General features: G+C 46.5%; 1 protein-coding gene across 1 annotated transcript in view; it reads right to left on the reverse strand.

Moving 5' to 3' along the window:
* LOC131591998 (voltage-dependent calcium channel gamma-2 subunit) overlaps nucleotides 1-2,317 on the reverse strand; it is a 51,171-nt gene extending 48,854 nt beyond the window's left edge. Inside the window, exon 1 of the mRNA XM_058863186.1 lies at nucleotides 2,107-2,317. Coding sequence (XP_058719169.1) covers nucleotides 2,107-2,317 — 211 coding nt within the window. The remainder of the gene's footprint in view (nucleotides 1-2,106) is intronic.
* Between the last annotated feature and the right edge of the window lie 12,317 nt (nucleotides 2,318-14,634).

Below are 14,634 nucleotides of genomic sequence, written 5' to 3' on the forward strand. Positions count from 1 at the left end.
GGGTCCTGTCAGATGTAAAGGAGAAGGAGCCCCGAGCTCCTCCAATCTGACAAACCTCACCCGCCCCTTCCTCCTCCCCCTCAGACCGCGTCCCTCTGGGTACGGCTCTGTGGGCAGATAGACATGATCTGAATTCTCTGCCTCTCCTGGCTGGGGTCCTCATACCTTCTATCTCCACCCCAGCCTCCCTCCGCCCTCCAGCTCGGGGACATGGCTCAGGAAGGGAGTTCATCCCCGCAGCCTCTCTTCCCTGCATGGCTTTGCATTTGGCTTTTTTTTTTTTTTCCTTCTCTCTCTCATTAATTTTTAATTAAGGAGATGTCTCCTTCCCTGATTGTAATGAATATCTGTGTGAAAGGCTTTTCATTTTTTATTAATATATACATCTATGTATTTATCTATTTGCAGGAAATCTGTGCATGTGTGTGAGCAAGTGTGTTTAAAACATCCCCCATTAATTTACTGCTATTGATTTTCTGGCGTGGATACAGCATATAGTATTCAGCATAGAGCTCCTCTGCAGGATATGTTAAAAGGCAGCAGTTTGGGTTGACAAAGGGCACTAAATGCAGTATGCGTCAAATAGACCATCGCTCAATGAAGTCACTTAGCTATTCAAAACATGTCCAGCCATCACTCAACCATTTGCACCAAGAACGGGGGGGAAATTCACGCTTCTTCCTGGACACAACCATTTCCAAGCAGCAGCTTTAGCTTTCTTTGGTGAGAGACATCAAAACATACATAGTTTATTTCCCTCTTCCCCCTGCCTTCCATCTCCCAGTGTCGGGTTAAGAAAATCAGTTCTGCGGTACCCACTTGCCGTTCTCTCCTGACAGGGAGCTCCAGGCACACCCAGCTCCTGTGGACACCGGCAGACACTGATCTTATCCCTGGATGTCCATGAACCCCTGGCAGCCCACTGTCCAGCTGGGAGCTGATTCACAAGCAGGGCTTTCACAATGGGCTGTAATGTGCGCTCCTGTTCTCTCACTCTCTCCTCACTACGTGTGTAACATAAACCACGCACTTACATCGGTTGCCCCTCTCCCTCCAGCACAGGCTGAAGACCACCTCCCCAGCCCACACGTACGCCAATAGCAGTACTCAGCAACACATATTTAAAAGCGAATCACTGGCCCCTCTTTTCTTTCCCTCTCCCTTTAGAACATCTGATTCCAGAAGTTGGCTGCAGTGGTGTCTCTTCTGTCATCAGACATGTCACTGAGTTGCTGTTCAGTTTCACCACATCAGGCTTCAGCTGATTTCTCCATTCAGAGACTTGTTTATTTTAAGCCTTTACCATAAACCCTAAAAATACCCAAACCAAACCCCAAAACCAACCCCAAACAAAACCCCCCTCCCAACAACAAACAAACTGGGGAAAAATCCCAGCCCCAAACCAAACCAATCAGCTGCCAACTAGACCCCTCTGCATCCAGCCCAGTGAGATGTGATTGCCTACAGACATTACAAAATGCTCTGAACTCTGTTTGAGATGACTGGTATCGTTCTGTATGAGACATTTTGGATATGACACGGTTGCTTCCCTTTCTCTCTTTTTCCTTCCTAAAGTGAATTAAATTGCATCCAAAGTGCTTTGCAATCACCTCCTCCCCACATTGCCCCTCACTCACAGTCTTGTCTTTGCAAATAAGCCATTTGAAAGGAGAGCAATTATTTCACTCTCTGGTTGCAGCCGGAGCACAGCAGTAACACAGCATTTTGGCATTGCTTACCCAGGCAATACAAACAAGCAGAAGACAGGCAGACTGCACAGTTGCATTTTGAAAGGATCTCTCGGTGGTTTTGTAACACACACATTATTCCAGTTGGAGGGAGGAAGTGAATTTTTGGGGAAGGTGGGAGGGGGGAGGGTGGGAAAAAAGAAGGGAGAAGGGAGCAGAACAGTGAATGTTTTGCCTGTCTTCTTGCCTCCGTGCTCTGAGTAACTGAGCCCACCACTCTCAATCCACCGTGAAAGGAATGAAGTGAGAAAATGGTGGAACGTGGAGGGATTTATTGGGGGGAGGAGGGAGAAACGTGGGGTGGTGGGAGAGGAAGGGGTGGGGGGGGGTGGGGGTGTGGAGGTCCAGAATCAAATACCTTCCAGGCAGCAGGTTCTCCATAATCCAGAATGGGTCATGACTTCCTCGTTCTTTTTGCTGGTTTCGTTCTCACTGACAGTTTTAGTCTTGCAAACCCCTCTGGAGTAAAGCCAGTAGTCGGTCCCCACAGCTATGGTCATCAGGCTGAAGGCAGCGAAAGCACCAACGGTGGTTAAAAGCATCTGAACACCTCTGTCAAAGAGCCCCATAATTCTTCATTATACAAATACCCAACCGCCTTCTGATTCTTGGGGTGTGTGTGTTTAATAAAATAAAAAGAATAATAATTCCGACTAATAATATAATGGGTATAGAGAGAGATAGATATCAAAAAAGGGAGGTAAGAAAGCCCACGGAAAAGAGTGTAAATTAGAAAGACCACACGGGAAGAGGCTTGCCTTTTAAATCGGAAACGTTCTGGTTGAAATATAAAAAAAGGAAAAAGAAAAAAAAAAAGAGAGAAAAGAACCAAGAAAAACCAAACAAATAAAGAGAGAACCCCCCCCAAAATGAGACGCCTTAATCCCTTTTTCTAAAATTCTGGTCTCCAGTTTCCATATGTAATGGCTAATTTGGAGATGGCTTCCACAGTGAACAGGGGAGCAGCAGCAGCATCCTCAACACAATCTCTCATTATCTGGACCTAGACAGTTAGAGACTGTAAGAGCAGAGATGCAACCTTCAGTCTTCTTGCTTAGCTCTGCAGCCTGCGCCATGAAAATCCTTTTCCTTCCCAGTTATCTTCCTTGGGTTTTTATTTTTTTTTTTTTTCCCGGCAGCGGCAGTCGCTCCAATCCTCTCTCACTTTTTCTTGCTTGCTTCTCCTTCCTTTTGCTCGCTCCTACCACCAAGCCAGAGTGCCCAGTATACTGTAAGCCCTTGATTTCAGCTGAACAGGTGCCGAGGTCTTGCCTCCCATGGCTTTTCCGCACAGCCGCGGCGCTCGCTCCCGGCGGAGGTGGGCGAGGAGAGAGGGGGGCTCCTGGAGGGGGGGGGGTTGGGGAGGGGGAGGAGGGGGACAGGCGCGGCGCCCCTCCCGGGCGGGGGGCGCGGAGCGGAGCCCGGCTGCGGCACCCCCTGCCCCGCGGCGGCCCCCGGCGACTCCCGGGCCCCGCTACTGCATCAAGCCGGCGTTGGCGGCGTTGGCGGCGCGGCGCTGGACGGCTCCCCCGCGGCGGCGGCGGAGGCGGCGGCGGCGGCGGCGGTGGTGTCGGTGTCGGTGTCGGCGCTGGCCGGCGGTGCTGCAGGACAGCTCCCCGGGCGGCGGGGCGGGCGGAGCGCTCCCGGGCCGGCGGTGCTGCAGGACAGCTCCCCGGGCGGCGGTGCGGGAGGAGCGCTCCGCGGCCCGCGGTGCTGAAGGACAGCTCCCTGCCCGCGCCGCCCGCCCTGCCCGCGCCGCCCGCGCCCCAGCATCCGCGGGCGGCAGCCGCCCTCCTCCTCCGCCCCGCTCCGCTCTGCGCGGGCAGGCACAGGCAGCAGGCAGGCAGCGAGGGGCGGGGGGGCAGCCTGCCCCCGCCCTGCGCCTCGCCCGCCGCTGCCGGCACCGGCAAGGGTCGTTCCCCCGGGGCCGCCGCGGAGCCCAGGGGAAGACGGCGCTGGGGCTCTCCCTCCCTTACCGCCTTCCCCCCCCTCCACCACCGCCGCCCCCCAGCTCAGCTTCCTTCGCGTCCCCGCCGTAGGTGCCCGGAGCTGCGAGTGCGACCCGCACGCCGCAGTTAGACCCGCACAAAACTTCAGTCAGCCGTTTCTCTCCCCAGGAGGCGGGTGAAATGTAACGTGGAAGGGTAACTTAAAAATAAGCATGTATTTCTGCTCTTATTGCCGTTGTTATGATTTTTAAGCGCTTGCTCTTCGCTCTTCTCTCGGCTTTGCTGCAAGTTGCATATGTCTTGGTGTTGCTCGTTTTCTGTCCCTCTGCCTCCCCCTGACCAGTGTTGTGTGGATCCCTGTGTTCTTACTTTGTCATTAGGGATTTCGGTGAAATCCCAATGCCTGCTCCAAGAAGCAGACATTTTGGGAAGATTCTTCATGAGAAAGGACGATTTATGATAATTAGTATCATTTTGTTGAGGGAAGGAACCACCAAAATTGAATACCTCCACCCCCTCAACCCTGGGAAAGCAATCCACCTTTCACATCCTCATTTTACACAGAAAGAAGCATGAGCTGAATGGATGCAGACTGAAATCTATCACTGCTCAAGTTTTCTGTGTCAGACACAACCTGATAGTACAGGGAACACATAAAAAATTGTGCAATACTGACATCTAAGTATGTCATAATCCTCTCTCTTTTCCTCAGCAGTATCATTACACCAGGTTAATTACATTAGTCACCTCCTGGTTCTATACATGTAGCTGCTCATTAATGCAACAATCATGAAGAAAAGAAATAATCTAATTCTTGATGCTGCCGATTTTGTTTCTCTCTGATCAGATTCATTGTTCAGTAAAAAATGAGACCAGAAGATCTGCTTTAGGTTCACTGCTGTTCTATGCGGGGGAGCCGTGCTGGGGGAAGGGGGTGCTGGGAAGTTGAACCAGTTGGAGGGCTTCAGCTGTGCTGCAATTTCATAACTCCAGTGATCACTTCTCCCTGCTCCCTCTCTGGGTGCAGACTGGGAGTGCCCTTCCAGGACAGTCTGTCCCAGGACTCATGAACATGAAGGGCTCTATAGCAAGCAGCAAGGGGGCTGTAGGGCTGGCTGCTCTACAGACCCTTGATCATCTCCCCCATTTGGAGGACACATTCCAGGATGCCCTCATAGCTGAGACTGAGGCAGAGCTGTTTACCAGCAAGTACTCTTGGTGTCTGGCATCAGCCATATGCAAATTGCCACCAGCAGGTAGAAAAGGCCCCGTGGAAGGCAGAAAAAGGGAGAGGTGGTAGAAGACAGTGCAGGTTGAGGCTACTGAAATATTTTTTTGTGGATGAACACAGTATCTAGTTCATTTGGGGGAATCCTAGCCTTGCTCTCTGCCATTGGAACTGGGGGGTCTCTTTCTGTACCCTTGGAGCTGCTGAACAGCTGGGGATGAACAAGGGGGCAGGTGCGTATTGCACTCTGCAGTTTTCGTACTCTGAGTACAGCCTGCTGCAAGAATGTGGAGGATGGTAATTTGTGGACAGGCTCTTTGAACTGTTGTCCTTGGTGCAAAGGAATTTGTGAGGCAGAGAGATGTGGAGAACACCCCTAAGCTGGTGGCAGATTTTGGCTTTACAGGGATGGCCTGTGTTGAGGAGGCTCCATGAGGCTCTTAGCTGGGAAAGCTAGGGAAGATCCCTCAAGGACCTCTCCTCCCTTTATATTTTGCCTAAAAGAAGGAAGGGGCCTTGAAGAGGGAAGGCATAAGGGAAGAATAAATAATTCTTGGGACGCTGAGCATTTTCTTTCTGTGTTAGTGGTTGTTCCTTTCCAACCCCACCCCAGTATTCAAACCTCATTCTTCAAAGGAAGATAGAAAGTCTGGGCCAGGAGTCTGAAAGATTCTGAAGAACAAAAATCTTCATTTGGCTATTCTTGCACTTAAATCCATCAGGCACAAATATATCATGTGTGGACAAGAAAACCACTCTGGAAATCTGGACCTCATACTTCCAAGGAAGGTTGGATCCTCAGCTACTCTGCACTCTCAACTAGTGTATTACACTACAAGAGAACAACAAGCAACAAGAGAAGAGCATGTTCTCCCCAAAGAAATTGCCAGTATAAGAAGGCCACATTTCCAGGGTGGCAATTTCTATAATCTCTGGCTAAGAGGAGTCAGACCTATGAGAGCTCAGTACATCTCAGGATCAGAACTAAACATGGCTTCCTGCCTCACACTTCGCAATTTCCAGAAATAATTCTCTTCCTGCTACCCTACTTATATACTCTTAGACCATTCACAATAATCCCTCTACCGTTCTAAATGCCACAGGAGAAGAATGGAACAAAGGCAATGCAAATGCCAGACTGTCCTGTGTGACTGCTTGTGCTGAGGTTAGATGCTGTGCTGAGATTTTGTCTTTCGTATAAAGAATCATTAAAAATGATAACACAAAACAAGAATACAGAATAAAACCACTGTGGCAGATTTTTACAACAGTTGTATCTTCTGAATAGTGCAACACAGAATGACATCTATAGAAGAGTAAGGAGAGAGAAATTAATAGTCTGGAGGAAATAGAGAGATTTTAAATTACATTTTAAATTACTTGAAATGAGAAGCTGATGAGACAGGGAGCCACAGGAAGTCTGCTTCCAATGGCAAACCAAGAGTGCTGCTATTTGTGGAGAGAAGGGGCAGTGCTGTAGGAAAAAACGGGGCACGAGAAAGATGCAGGAAGCGAGATGAAGGGCACAAAGTCGGAAGCAACTCCATGGGATGGTAATGAGACTGAATAGTGTTTGTGGATTGAGTGCTGCAGTGGAGCTCTTTGGCAGATAGGATAAAATCAAACAGTGATAGTGTATAAAAATTGGATCTAGGAATCTTCATCCTGGGGAGGCCAGCTGAGAAAGAGCTGTTGTAATGAGATGTAAAAGAGACAGAGTTGATGCAGCTGCATTTGCAGGATGAGCAGAGGTGTTAATAGGGAAATGCACCAGCACAGGAGATGTTAGGAAAAACAAACTGGGGTTAGGGTGATGATCATGGAACTAGAAGCCAATGGGGCAGAGAAGAGAGAAATGAGATATGGTGTGTAAAGAGAATTAAAATGTAAGCTATTTCACTGGAGAAGAAAGAAGTCACATATCTGTACTGTTAGAAAAGCAGATGGGGTGATCAGAGCAGTCATCACTGACATCCAAAGATGAGGTTCCCAAAGCACTTAAGAAACATTATTCACATCATATCTGCATGCTGGTTTTCTTAGACCAGTTCAACAAGCCAGCAAGGCATGGAAAGAAAATGTGTGGGTTTTGCCAGAGAATCGCAGGTGAAGGAGCTAGAGATGGAGATGATAGACATAGGGAGATAAATGCAGATGGAAAAAACCTCACTGGTCCTCTCTTCTTATCTTCAGGTTCATGTTGAAGATCAACAACACAGTTTAAACATCAGACATTCAATACCACAGCAAAGTCATCTCTAGTGTAACCCTGTGACCAGAAATTAGAGAAGAGGGGAGATATAGGACATGGAGGTCTATCAATTAAAATGAGCAGATTTCCATGCAAAATGGGTGCAGGTGCTGTCCTGAGAGTGCTTAAAAAACTTGTTGTGATAGACAGGAATGGCAGGCACCAAGTATGAGGTTCTAATGCTGCCATACAGAAGCCCCTCAGTTTCCCAATTATGTCCTCTTCCAAGCTAAATCTTGTACAAACTGTTCATTTGGCCTCACAACACTCCTACAAAGTAACATGTTCATTAGTTTGCGGAGGCACTGAGGCACCAAAAAATCCAGAACGTATTCATAAAGCACACCAAAATGAAAGTGTTTGCACTGATTTTAGTGGGATCTGGGTGCTGTTCTGAATGAATTGGGTATCTACGGGTACCCAAGGTAACTTTCAGATTGAGTCTTGAAGCTACAGCTCCTGCTCTTTCCATGTGAGACTCCTTTTCCACTTTTTCTTACACAACCTTTTCTTCCATTGAATGGTATATTTGAATATGGCTGTGAAACAAAAAGTGTCCTCTCATGAGCCCTGAGGGTTGATTTCTGCAAAAAAAGGAATGCTTTCCTTCTCTACTCAGAAGAGATAGTTGGGGAAGACTGAGATACCCAGGATGAATTTTCCGCCATGATGAGTTGCTGGGATGTGAACTGTTTTGCCTCCCTTTCTCTTTCCATTCTATGCTAAGGTTTGTATGTACAGCAGCCTCCTAATCAATAGAAATAGAAAAAAATCAATACCTGCAACCCATTAGCTCTAACAGAGGGCAGGCTGCTAACAAGTCATTCTAGCTGGAATTCTAGTATTTGGTAAAGCACTCTCAGTGAGGATATATGCATATGTATAGATATATATATATACACACACACATACACAAACCGAATATGACTAGCAGAGAATATAAGTTGTGAGAACATTCCCCCTCCCACCAGCACGTCTATCCCTATGTATTTACATAAGTATGCTAAACTAAAGACACTCTTCCCCACTCAGATGCTGTGCCTCATATTTATCCTCTCCAGAACACACATTTTTCTACACTTAATCTATAATCCCAGGCTACCTTCATGTTGGACTATCTTGCATTTAAATAAATACATGCCTCTACATTCCCTTACCCCTGCATTAACCATACACCATAGAAATCCAGCTTGAGACCCACTTATTCACAAGAATACAGCCATTGTTTCTACTTTTCTGTATCCCCAGATTCTTCATGGAAATTCTCTTCTTAGTTCACATTCATATCCAAAGCCAGACACAGACAGTTCCCACTGACATCTACATATATCCAACTCTGAAAGCATATTCCAGGCAACAAAAAGTTGGTGAAAAGTTTTTGGCACAGGTTTTGTAATCAAAATCTACTCTAGGGCCCATGACACAGGGAAGAGTCTCCAGAATGTATCAGAGAGGCAATGGGTCCCGCTGCCCATTGCACCTGAAATATGGGCACCAATAACTATGTTGCCCCCAATAAAGCCTTTGTCCATTTATCCACTGACTGTAACTAGATCAGACCATCACTCCCGATTTCTCATAGAAGGGGTGGTTTCTCCTGGTCAACTTCAGGAAGTCCAAATTAAAAGCAGTCACCATTTCTCGACAAACAGTTTTATGAAACTACACTGAGGAAATGTGCATGGGCTGTGGTTTGGTTCTTAAATAATAATTTAAAAAAAAACTGTTTCCATGTAGACATGGAATGGCAAAGAATAAGTCAAAAAAAAGAAAGGCTTTATTTTTTTCGGAAGGCTTTCAGAATCTTCTTGGAAGCATCAGTGCAATGATAAATGTTGAGGTAAAGGTGAGGTGTACAGTGAGGATGGTTTGTGTTGACACTGATCGATATCCGGTGATATCAGTCTTCCTTTCAGTGTAAAGGGCACAGATGGGGACAGACAAGAGGATCTTGTGCAGCCGCATCTATTCAGTATCATCATTTAAAGCCACAATCCGGCCCTAATATGAGCTTTTGCCATCTAGACCTCTGCAGCCACAGAGGTATCACTGGGGCTTCCTCCATGGACAGATTTTCTCTCCTAGGTCTGGTAGTAATGCAAGACAGCTATGCGAATTTTCATCTTTAGGACACCCCGAGTTTTTCTTCTGTCAGATAGTTTAGGGTATTGGGGCAGGAATACTGGACATTTAACTTCTCTGACGCTCAGTAGTACATCAGGGTTAAAAGGATACTTGAAGGAACATCCCAGAAAAAGCAAGAGAATGGTTAGTGTCTAGGATAGGCTATTTCATCCCTCTGAGGGATGAGTAGCACATATCACAGCACCTACTCAGGAGTTCAGTGAGCTGACATTCTAAGAGAATTCAGAATAACCATATCCCACTGATGCCAGAAACAGGCTACCAATTTTAATGTGAGAAGGATTTACTTCTCTAGTCTCACATAGTCAGGGAGACATCCCATGAGGTGTAAAAGCACCTAAGACACTATTTCAGAGCAAGTCAGCTGATACATCATAACCACAGAGCTCTTGTATTGTATGAATTCCTAGGATTTGTTTTCACATTACCATTGTAACGGTTTAGGATCCCCCAAGTGAACTCCTACAGAGGAACTAGGTTAAACACATCAGATTAAGCCAGTCAGATGCTACACTGGAGCATTATGGTGATGCATAGAAGAGTACTCCATGGGTAGAAATTGTCATGAGGTGGTATTCTCTGCTTTGGGAATAAAGGACTACCTTAAAATAAGAAGCAAAATACCTAAGTCTATTCAGGCTTCTAACTCCATGTTTAGACAGTGAGGAACTGTCCTGATTTTCAGTTGTGCTAAGCAGTCAGCATCTCACATTGAATTTAGAGAGGTGTAGGGGCTCCAAACACCTCTGAAAATCTAGATTTCAGTTTTGATGTTTTAATGTCATTTAACAGAGTAGCTTTGATCTCATAAACCAACAAATTTCTCAATAGAAATTAAATCAAAACCCCTAAGGCCAAATGGTGGGTTCATCAGTATTTGTCATTCACTGCATTTCTGTCATTCACTGCAGCTACTGATCACTTTTGAAAATTTCTGGAATGATCAGAAAGCAGAATTTACTTATATGGTGGCAAATCATGTGAAGTGAGGAGCCTTCTGCAGAGCAAAACAATTCCCAGCAGTTCACTTGGTTCATACAGCTCCACCAGACATGCTCAGGGCTTTGATAATGCCTCTCTGTCACTATGTGGGTCTCTTTGGCAGCTGATCCCAGCAGAGGCTGACCAAGCACTCCAGCCCATCCTCCAAGAGTGTGGGATTATGGTTCTCTGTGCTTCTCTAATTTGTTTGCTCAGTTGTTGTTCTCTGACACAGTGAGCAAGTCTGGAAGAGGGCACGGGGAAGCACCACGCAGCCCATAGCAGAGACATGGGAACATACACAGGAGTAGGCAGCTCAGAGCAGGAGAAAGGAGGTTTTTTCCCTGGGTTATGGGGGCGGCTGGGAGATGAGCCCTGTGCAGAGCTGGTCCTCCTCCCATGCTCATCACTACTGCATTCTCCGACAAGACCCTTTCCCTGTGTGTGTTAGATAAAACTATGCATTTGCCATCTCTCCATTAGCCAGTCTGAAATGACAAAACACTTCTCTATTTCACAGACCATTGGGACTCTTCTTTGCAACTGACCTATATTGGTTATAAGCTTCATTTGTTCTGGCCTTCACTCCTCTCTCTTCTCCCACATGGAGCACATGCACTGCTCCTCCCCCTCAAACAAACACCTTTACACATCCAAGGACATTGCAAAAATAAAATGATCACAATCTGGCCCTCCGGGAACCTCGGTTTTACAGTTTGTCCCACTCTGATGCCAACAGAATTCACAACCCAGTTCAAGAGAGACAGACAGTGAGTGAGAGAAAGCAGGCAGACAGGCACAGGCAAAAGGAAATGGAGGAATTGGGGAGAAAGAAAAGGAGCAGAAGGAAAGAAACAGGGCTTCTAGTCTAGAACACATGGAGAAAGGGGGATGGAGTTATAGGGACAATAAAAATCCTTAAAGTTACAGAAAATTGAAGGAAGAGATAAAGAAGTAGATGAAAAAAAGCAGAAGAAAGTACAGAAGAGAAAATGGTCAAAGGGAAGAGGGGGAGGTCAAGTCAGGCAGCAAAGCAAAGCGGTGTCTGTGAAACAAGGCAGAAGAAACAAGAAGGTCCCCGTGAATCTGGACACTACTTTTTCATGTCTCCTTTTCTATTGTGAGTACACTGTGAGGAAAAGGACAAGAGGAAAGGGATAGGTGGATAAATAAATACCTAGGCTGCCATCTTAAACAGCTTCTAACAGTCAAGCACATATGCTTGAAATAGGCAGTCCACAGGTTGCAAACGCTCAGGTACAAATTGCAGTTCAGCAGGTAGGAAACAGTCTGCACTAGCATAGTGGCATTTACATTCCTGGGTCCACTGGGTCTCTCTGTGCACTGGCAGTGAGCTCTGCATACATAAAAATGCTTCTGTTTAGTATTGGGGAATTGTGCTCTGATGGCTGCCCTGCGTTGTCTCTCACGTTCCAATAAGAAAACCTCAGCCCCCAACATACGAGTGCAGTTAGTCTCCTTTTCATACAAATCCCTTCCTCCCCTCTGCCTGATGCCAGCTCTTGTTTGCACTGCAAGGTTTCATCTCTATCTAGCCTTGATCTTTTGTTGCTCTGCTTTCACTCTTCTCTTTCCACATGACTCCCCTTCCTCACTCCCATTCATTCAGCTCACCCTTACACAGGCCTGTATAAACACACACACACACAGAACTTATCTCCATCTCCCTAGTTAGTCACTTACCTATGAGTGTAGTACCTGGCTGGCACACATATCTCTCCCACAGACAATCCATTGATTTCCACACCACAACCTTGCCAAATCTTCCTGTCTTTCCCTCCTTCACAGCCTTTCTCTTGCTACCCCCCAGCCAGTCTGTTTCTTTGTCTCTCCCTGCACAGTTCTTTACGTTTTTCCCTCCCTTCAATCCATTCTTCTTCCTTCTCCCCAACTCTGCTCATCTGTCTGTCTGCCCCTCAGTTCTCTGCAGCTGATACACATGTACCCCAAAGTCTCTTTCCCCTCCTCCCCCTGCCACATTTTATTTCTTTGTGTCTCCTACACACCCAGGTCCACAATTGCTCTCTCCCATACTGAGAGGAGGCAGCAGCAAAGAATTTGCTGCTGACCGCTGCATTGCTAGGAGGCAAACACATGGCTGGCCTTGTGCAGGCCAGTTTCTGCCTGAGTGCCCCAAGTCACATATCCCCAGCATCATCTCCAGCACTGGGAAAACAGATGGTATAATAAATGAGCGCAGTCTGATAAAAGGAGGAAAGGGTGCCTGCCTCAGATGCTCCTCACCCACACAGAGACACACATCCAACATGGGCACAGCCCTCTCGCTCCTATACCAGCCCAGTTTTGTGCCAGAACTAGCCAGCTGAACAGGGCACAAGCTCTTCCCTAGCACCAGATGGAAAGTATAGGGGTAGGAGAGGGTGGTAGTGGATAGAATGACCAGTGGCTGTTTTTCTGACCACAGCTTCTAATCCTGGAAAGCAAAGTACATGGGAGGAAATAAGCAGTCTTAAGGTCATTGGGAGGGCTGGTATCATGGGAGTTGTAGCAGAATTGTGGGGACATATAAGACCTCCACATGCAGAGAAGGGAGGAAAAAGGCAAGAGGCATAGACAGGGAAGAGGAATCAGGTATCAAAATAGCTGTGGACCAAGATGGCATTCAGCGATCACTTCTATCTCAGTGAACAGGGAAAGCTAACCTGGCAATCTTAGCTGTGAGGGCCACTAAGAGCAATGACATACTCTGCTGAAGGGAAATAGCCCCACACCTCAAAAGGGACAGAAACCAGAGGGCAGAGTTTGCATTAGTCTGCTTTTGCTCATACCAGAACCATCCTCCTGCTCTTATCCAGTTCCATGGAATTGTCCAAGAATGCTCCTTTACCTTCTCCACTACCTCCCCAGATACCTCCATCCAGAGACTTGCAGCATCCTTTCCTCTGCATTTACCTGTTAGAAGAAACCCATACTTGTTACTGTTTCCAAACCCCCCAGAATTCCTCATCTAACATTTTCATATTCATTGCAGCCTCTCTTTGCTGACAACAGCACTGAAAAGCATTATCTTAACCCTGCAAAACATCTTTCCTAGATACTCTGTTCTGCTGTGCCTACAAGCTGATTTTATGCCTGATGCTTCAACTGTAACCTAAATCTCAACACTTTCAGTTTTACAGTCCTCAAACTGAAGCCATCCAACATCACAGAAACAAAGTCCTAGATATGGCTGACAATGGCCACACGTAACTGTTAGACTAAGAGAGATCAACACTTCACAGGAATCAAAATGAATTAACAAAAGCAGAGAAGGGAAACCAACACAGAAAATATTCCTTCCATCCGTTCTCCTGTATGAGCTGATTCTCAAGTTTCTGTTGTGAGATATCAATGCTCAAGTTGTAGTGGGCATTTCTGCCTGGTCAAGTGGAGGTGTAGGTTCTCTTTCCATTCCGTGAATGTATTCATGATGCATCATCACAACTAGGCATAAATGTATGTGTTGTTGCCCCCTCCCCCAAATAAATAAATAAAGGTTTTAAGCAGAAAGGTCATTATACTTTTTGGCAAAGGAAAACAGAGATAGTGGAGATAGTGCTGGAATTAATTTGTGTTTTGAATGTGTTTATGAAGATGTGTGGGTACCAATTATAGATATCTATTTCCCTCCACTCAGAAATTCCCACAGAAGAGCTGTACTCAAATATGAATTTCCAACATCTCTTCACAATCTTCCACCCTGATAGTCTGTTAGTGCCCTCAGCATACCTACTCTATTTTTTCTGGTCTCACCTGGACATGCTGTCTCCAGCCACTGCTGCTCACAGCATCACAGCTTGCTGTTCTTACCTCCCCACACTATTCTTAGGTTTATCATTCTCTATTCTTGCTACTGCCCTTTCAATTTCCGGTGTCAACGCTGTCACACAGGCTTTAACTCTTCCTGCCTTGTTCTAATGCAGGCCCTACATCTTCAGCCTAAACTGATGGCTACCAGTGACCTTCCTCATCATGGCTCTGAATCCCTCTGTCTGCCCTTGGCCCTGAGAGATTGGCCCTGAAAATCTCCTTTTAGTTATTTATTCTTACCACTTGCCCTTCCACCTGCAAGGTCACCCAGCTCTACCCCGTATCCTCATTTTCCCTCAGTGGCTCATGCAAAAATTACTTTTCCTCCTACTTTATTTCCACACAGCATTCTAAAAGACAGGAAAAGCCTTAAGTTTCCTATCCTTAAATCCCACCCTCTCAATCTGCCTCAGCAAACCTTAGGGCTCTTCATGCAGGAATAAGGACCTACATATTTCCTACATATTTCTGTTCCCCTACTGTTCCTGCATTTCTCCTGTC

Source organism: Poecile atricapillus, chromosome W, assembly GCF_030490865.1.
Source record: "Poecile atricapillus isolate bPoeAtr1 chromosome W, bPoeAtr1.hap1, whole genome shotgun sequence".
Taxonomy (NCBI): Eukaryota; Metazoa; Chordata; class Aves; order Passeriformes; family Paridae; genus Poecile; species Poecile atricapillus.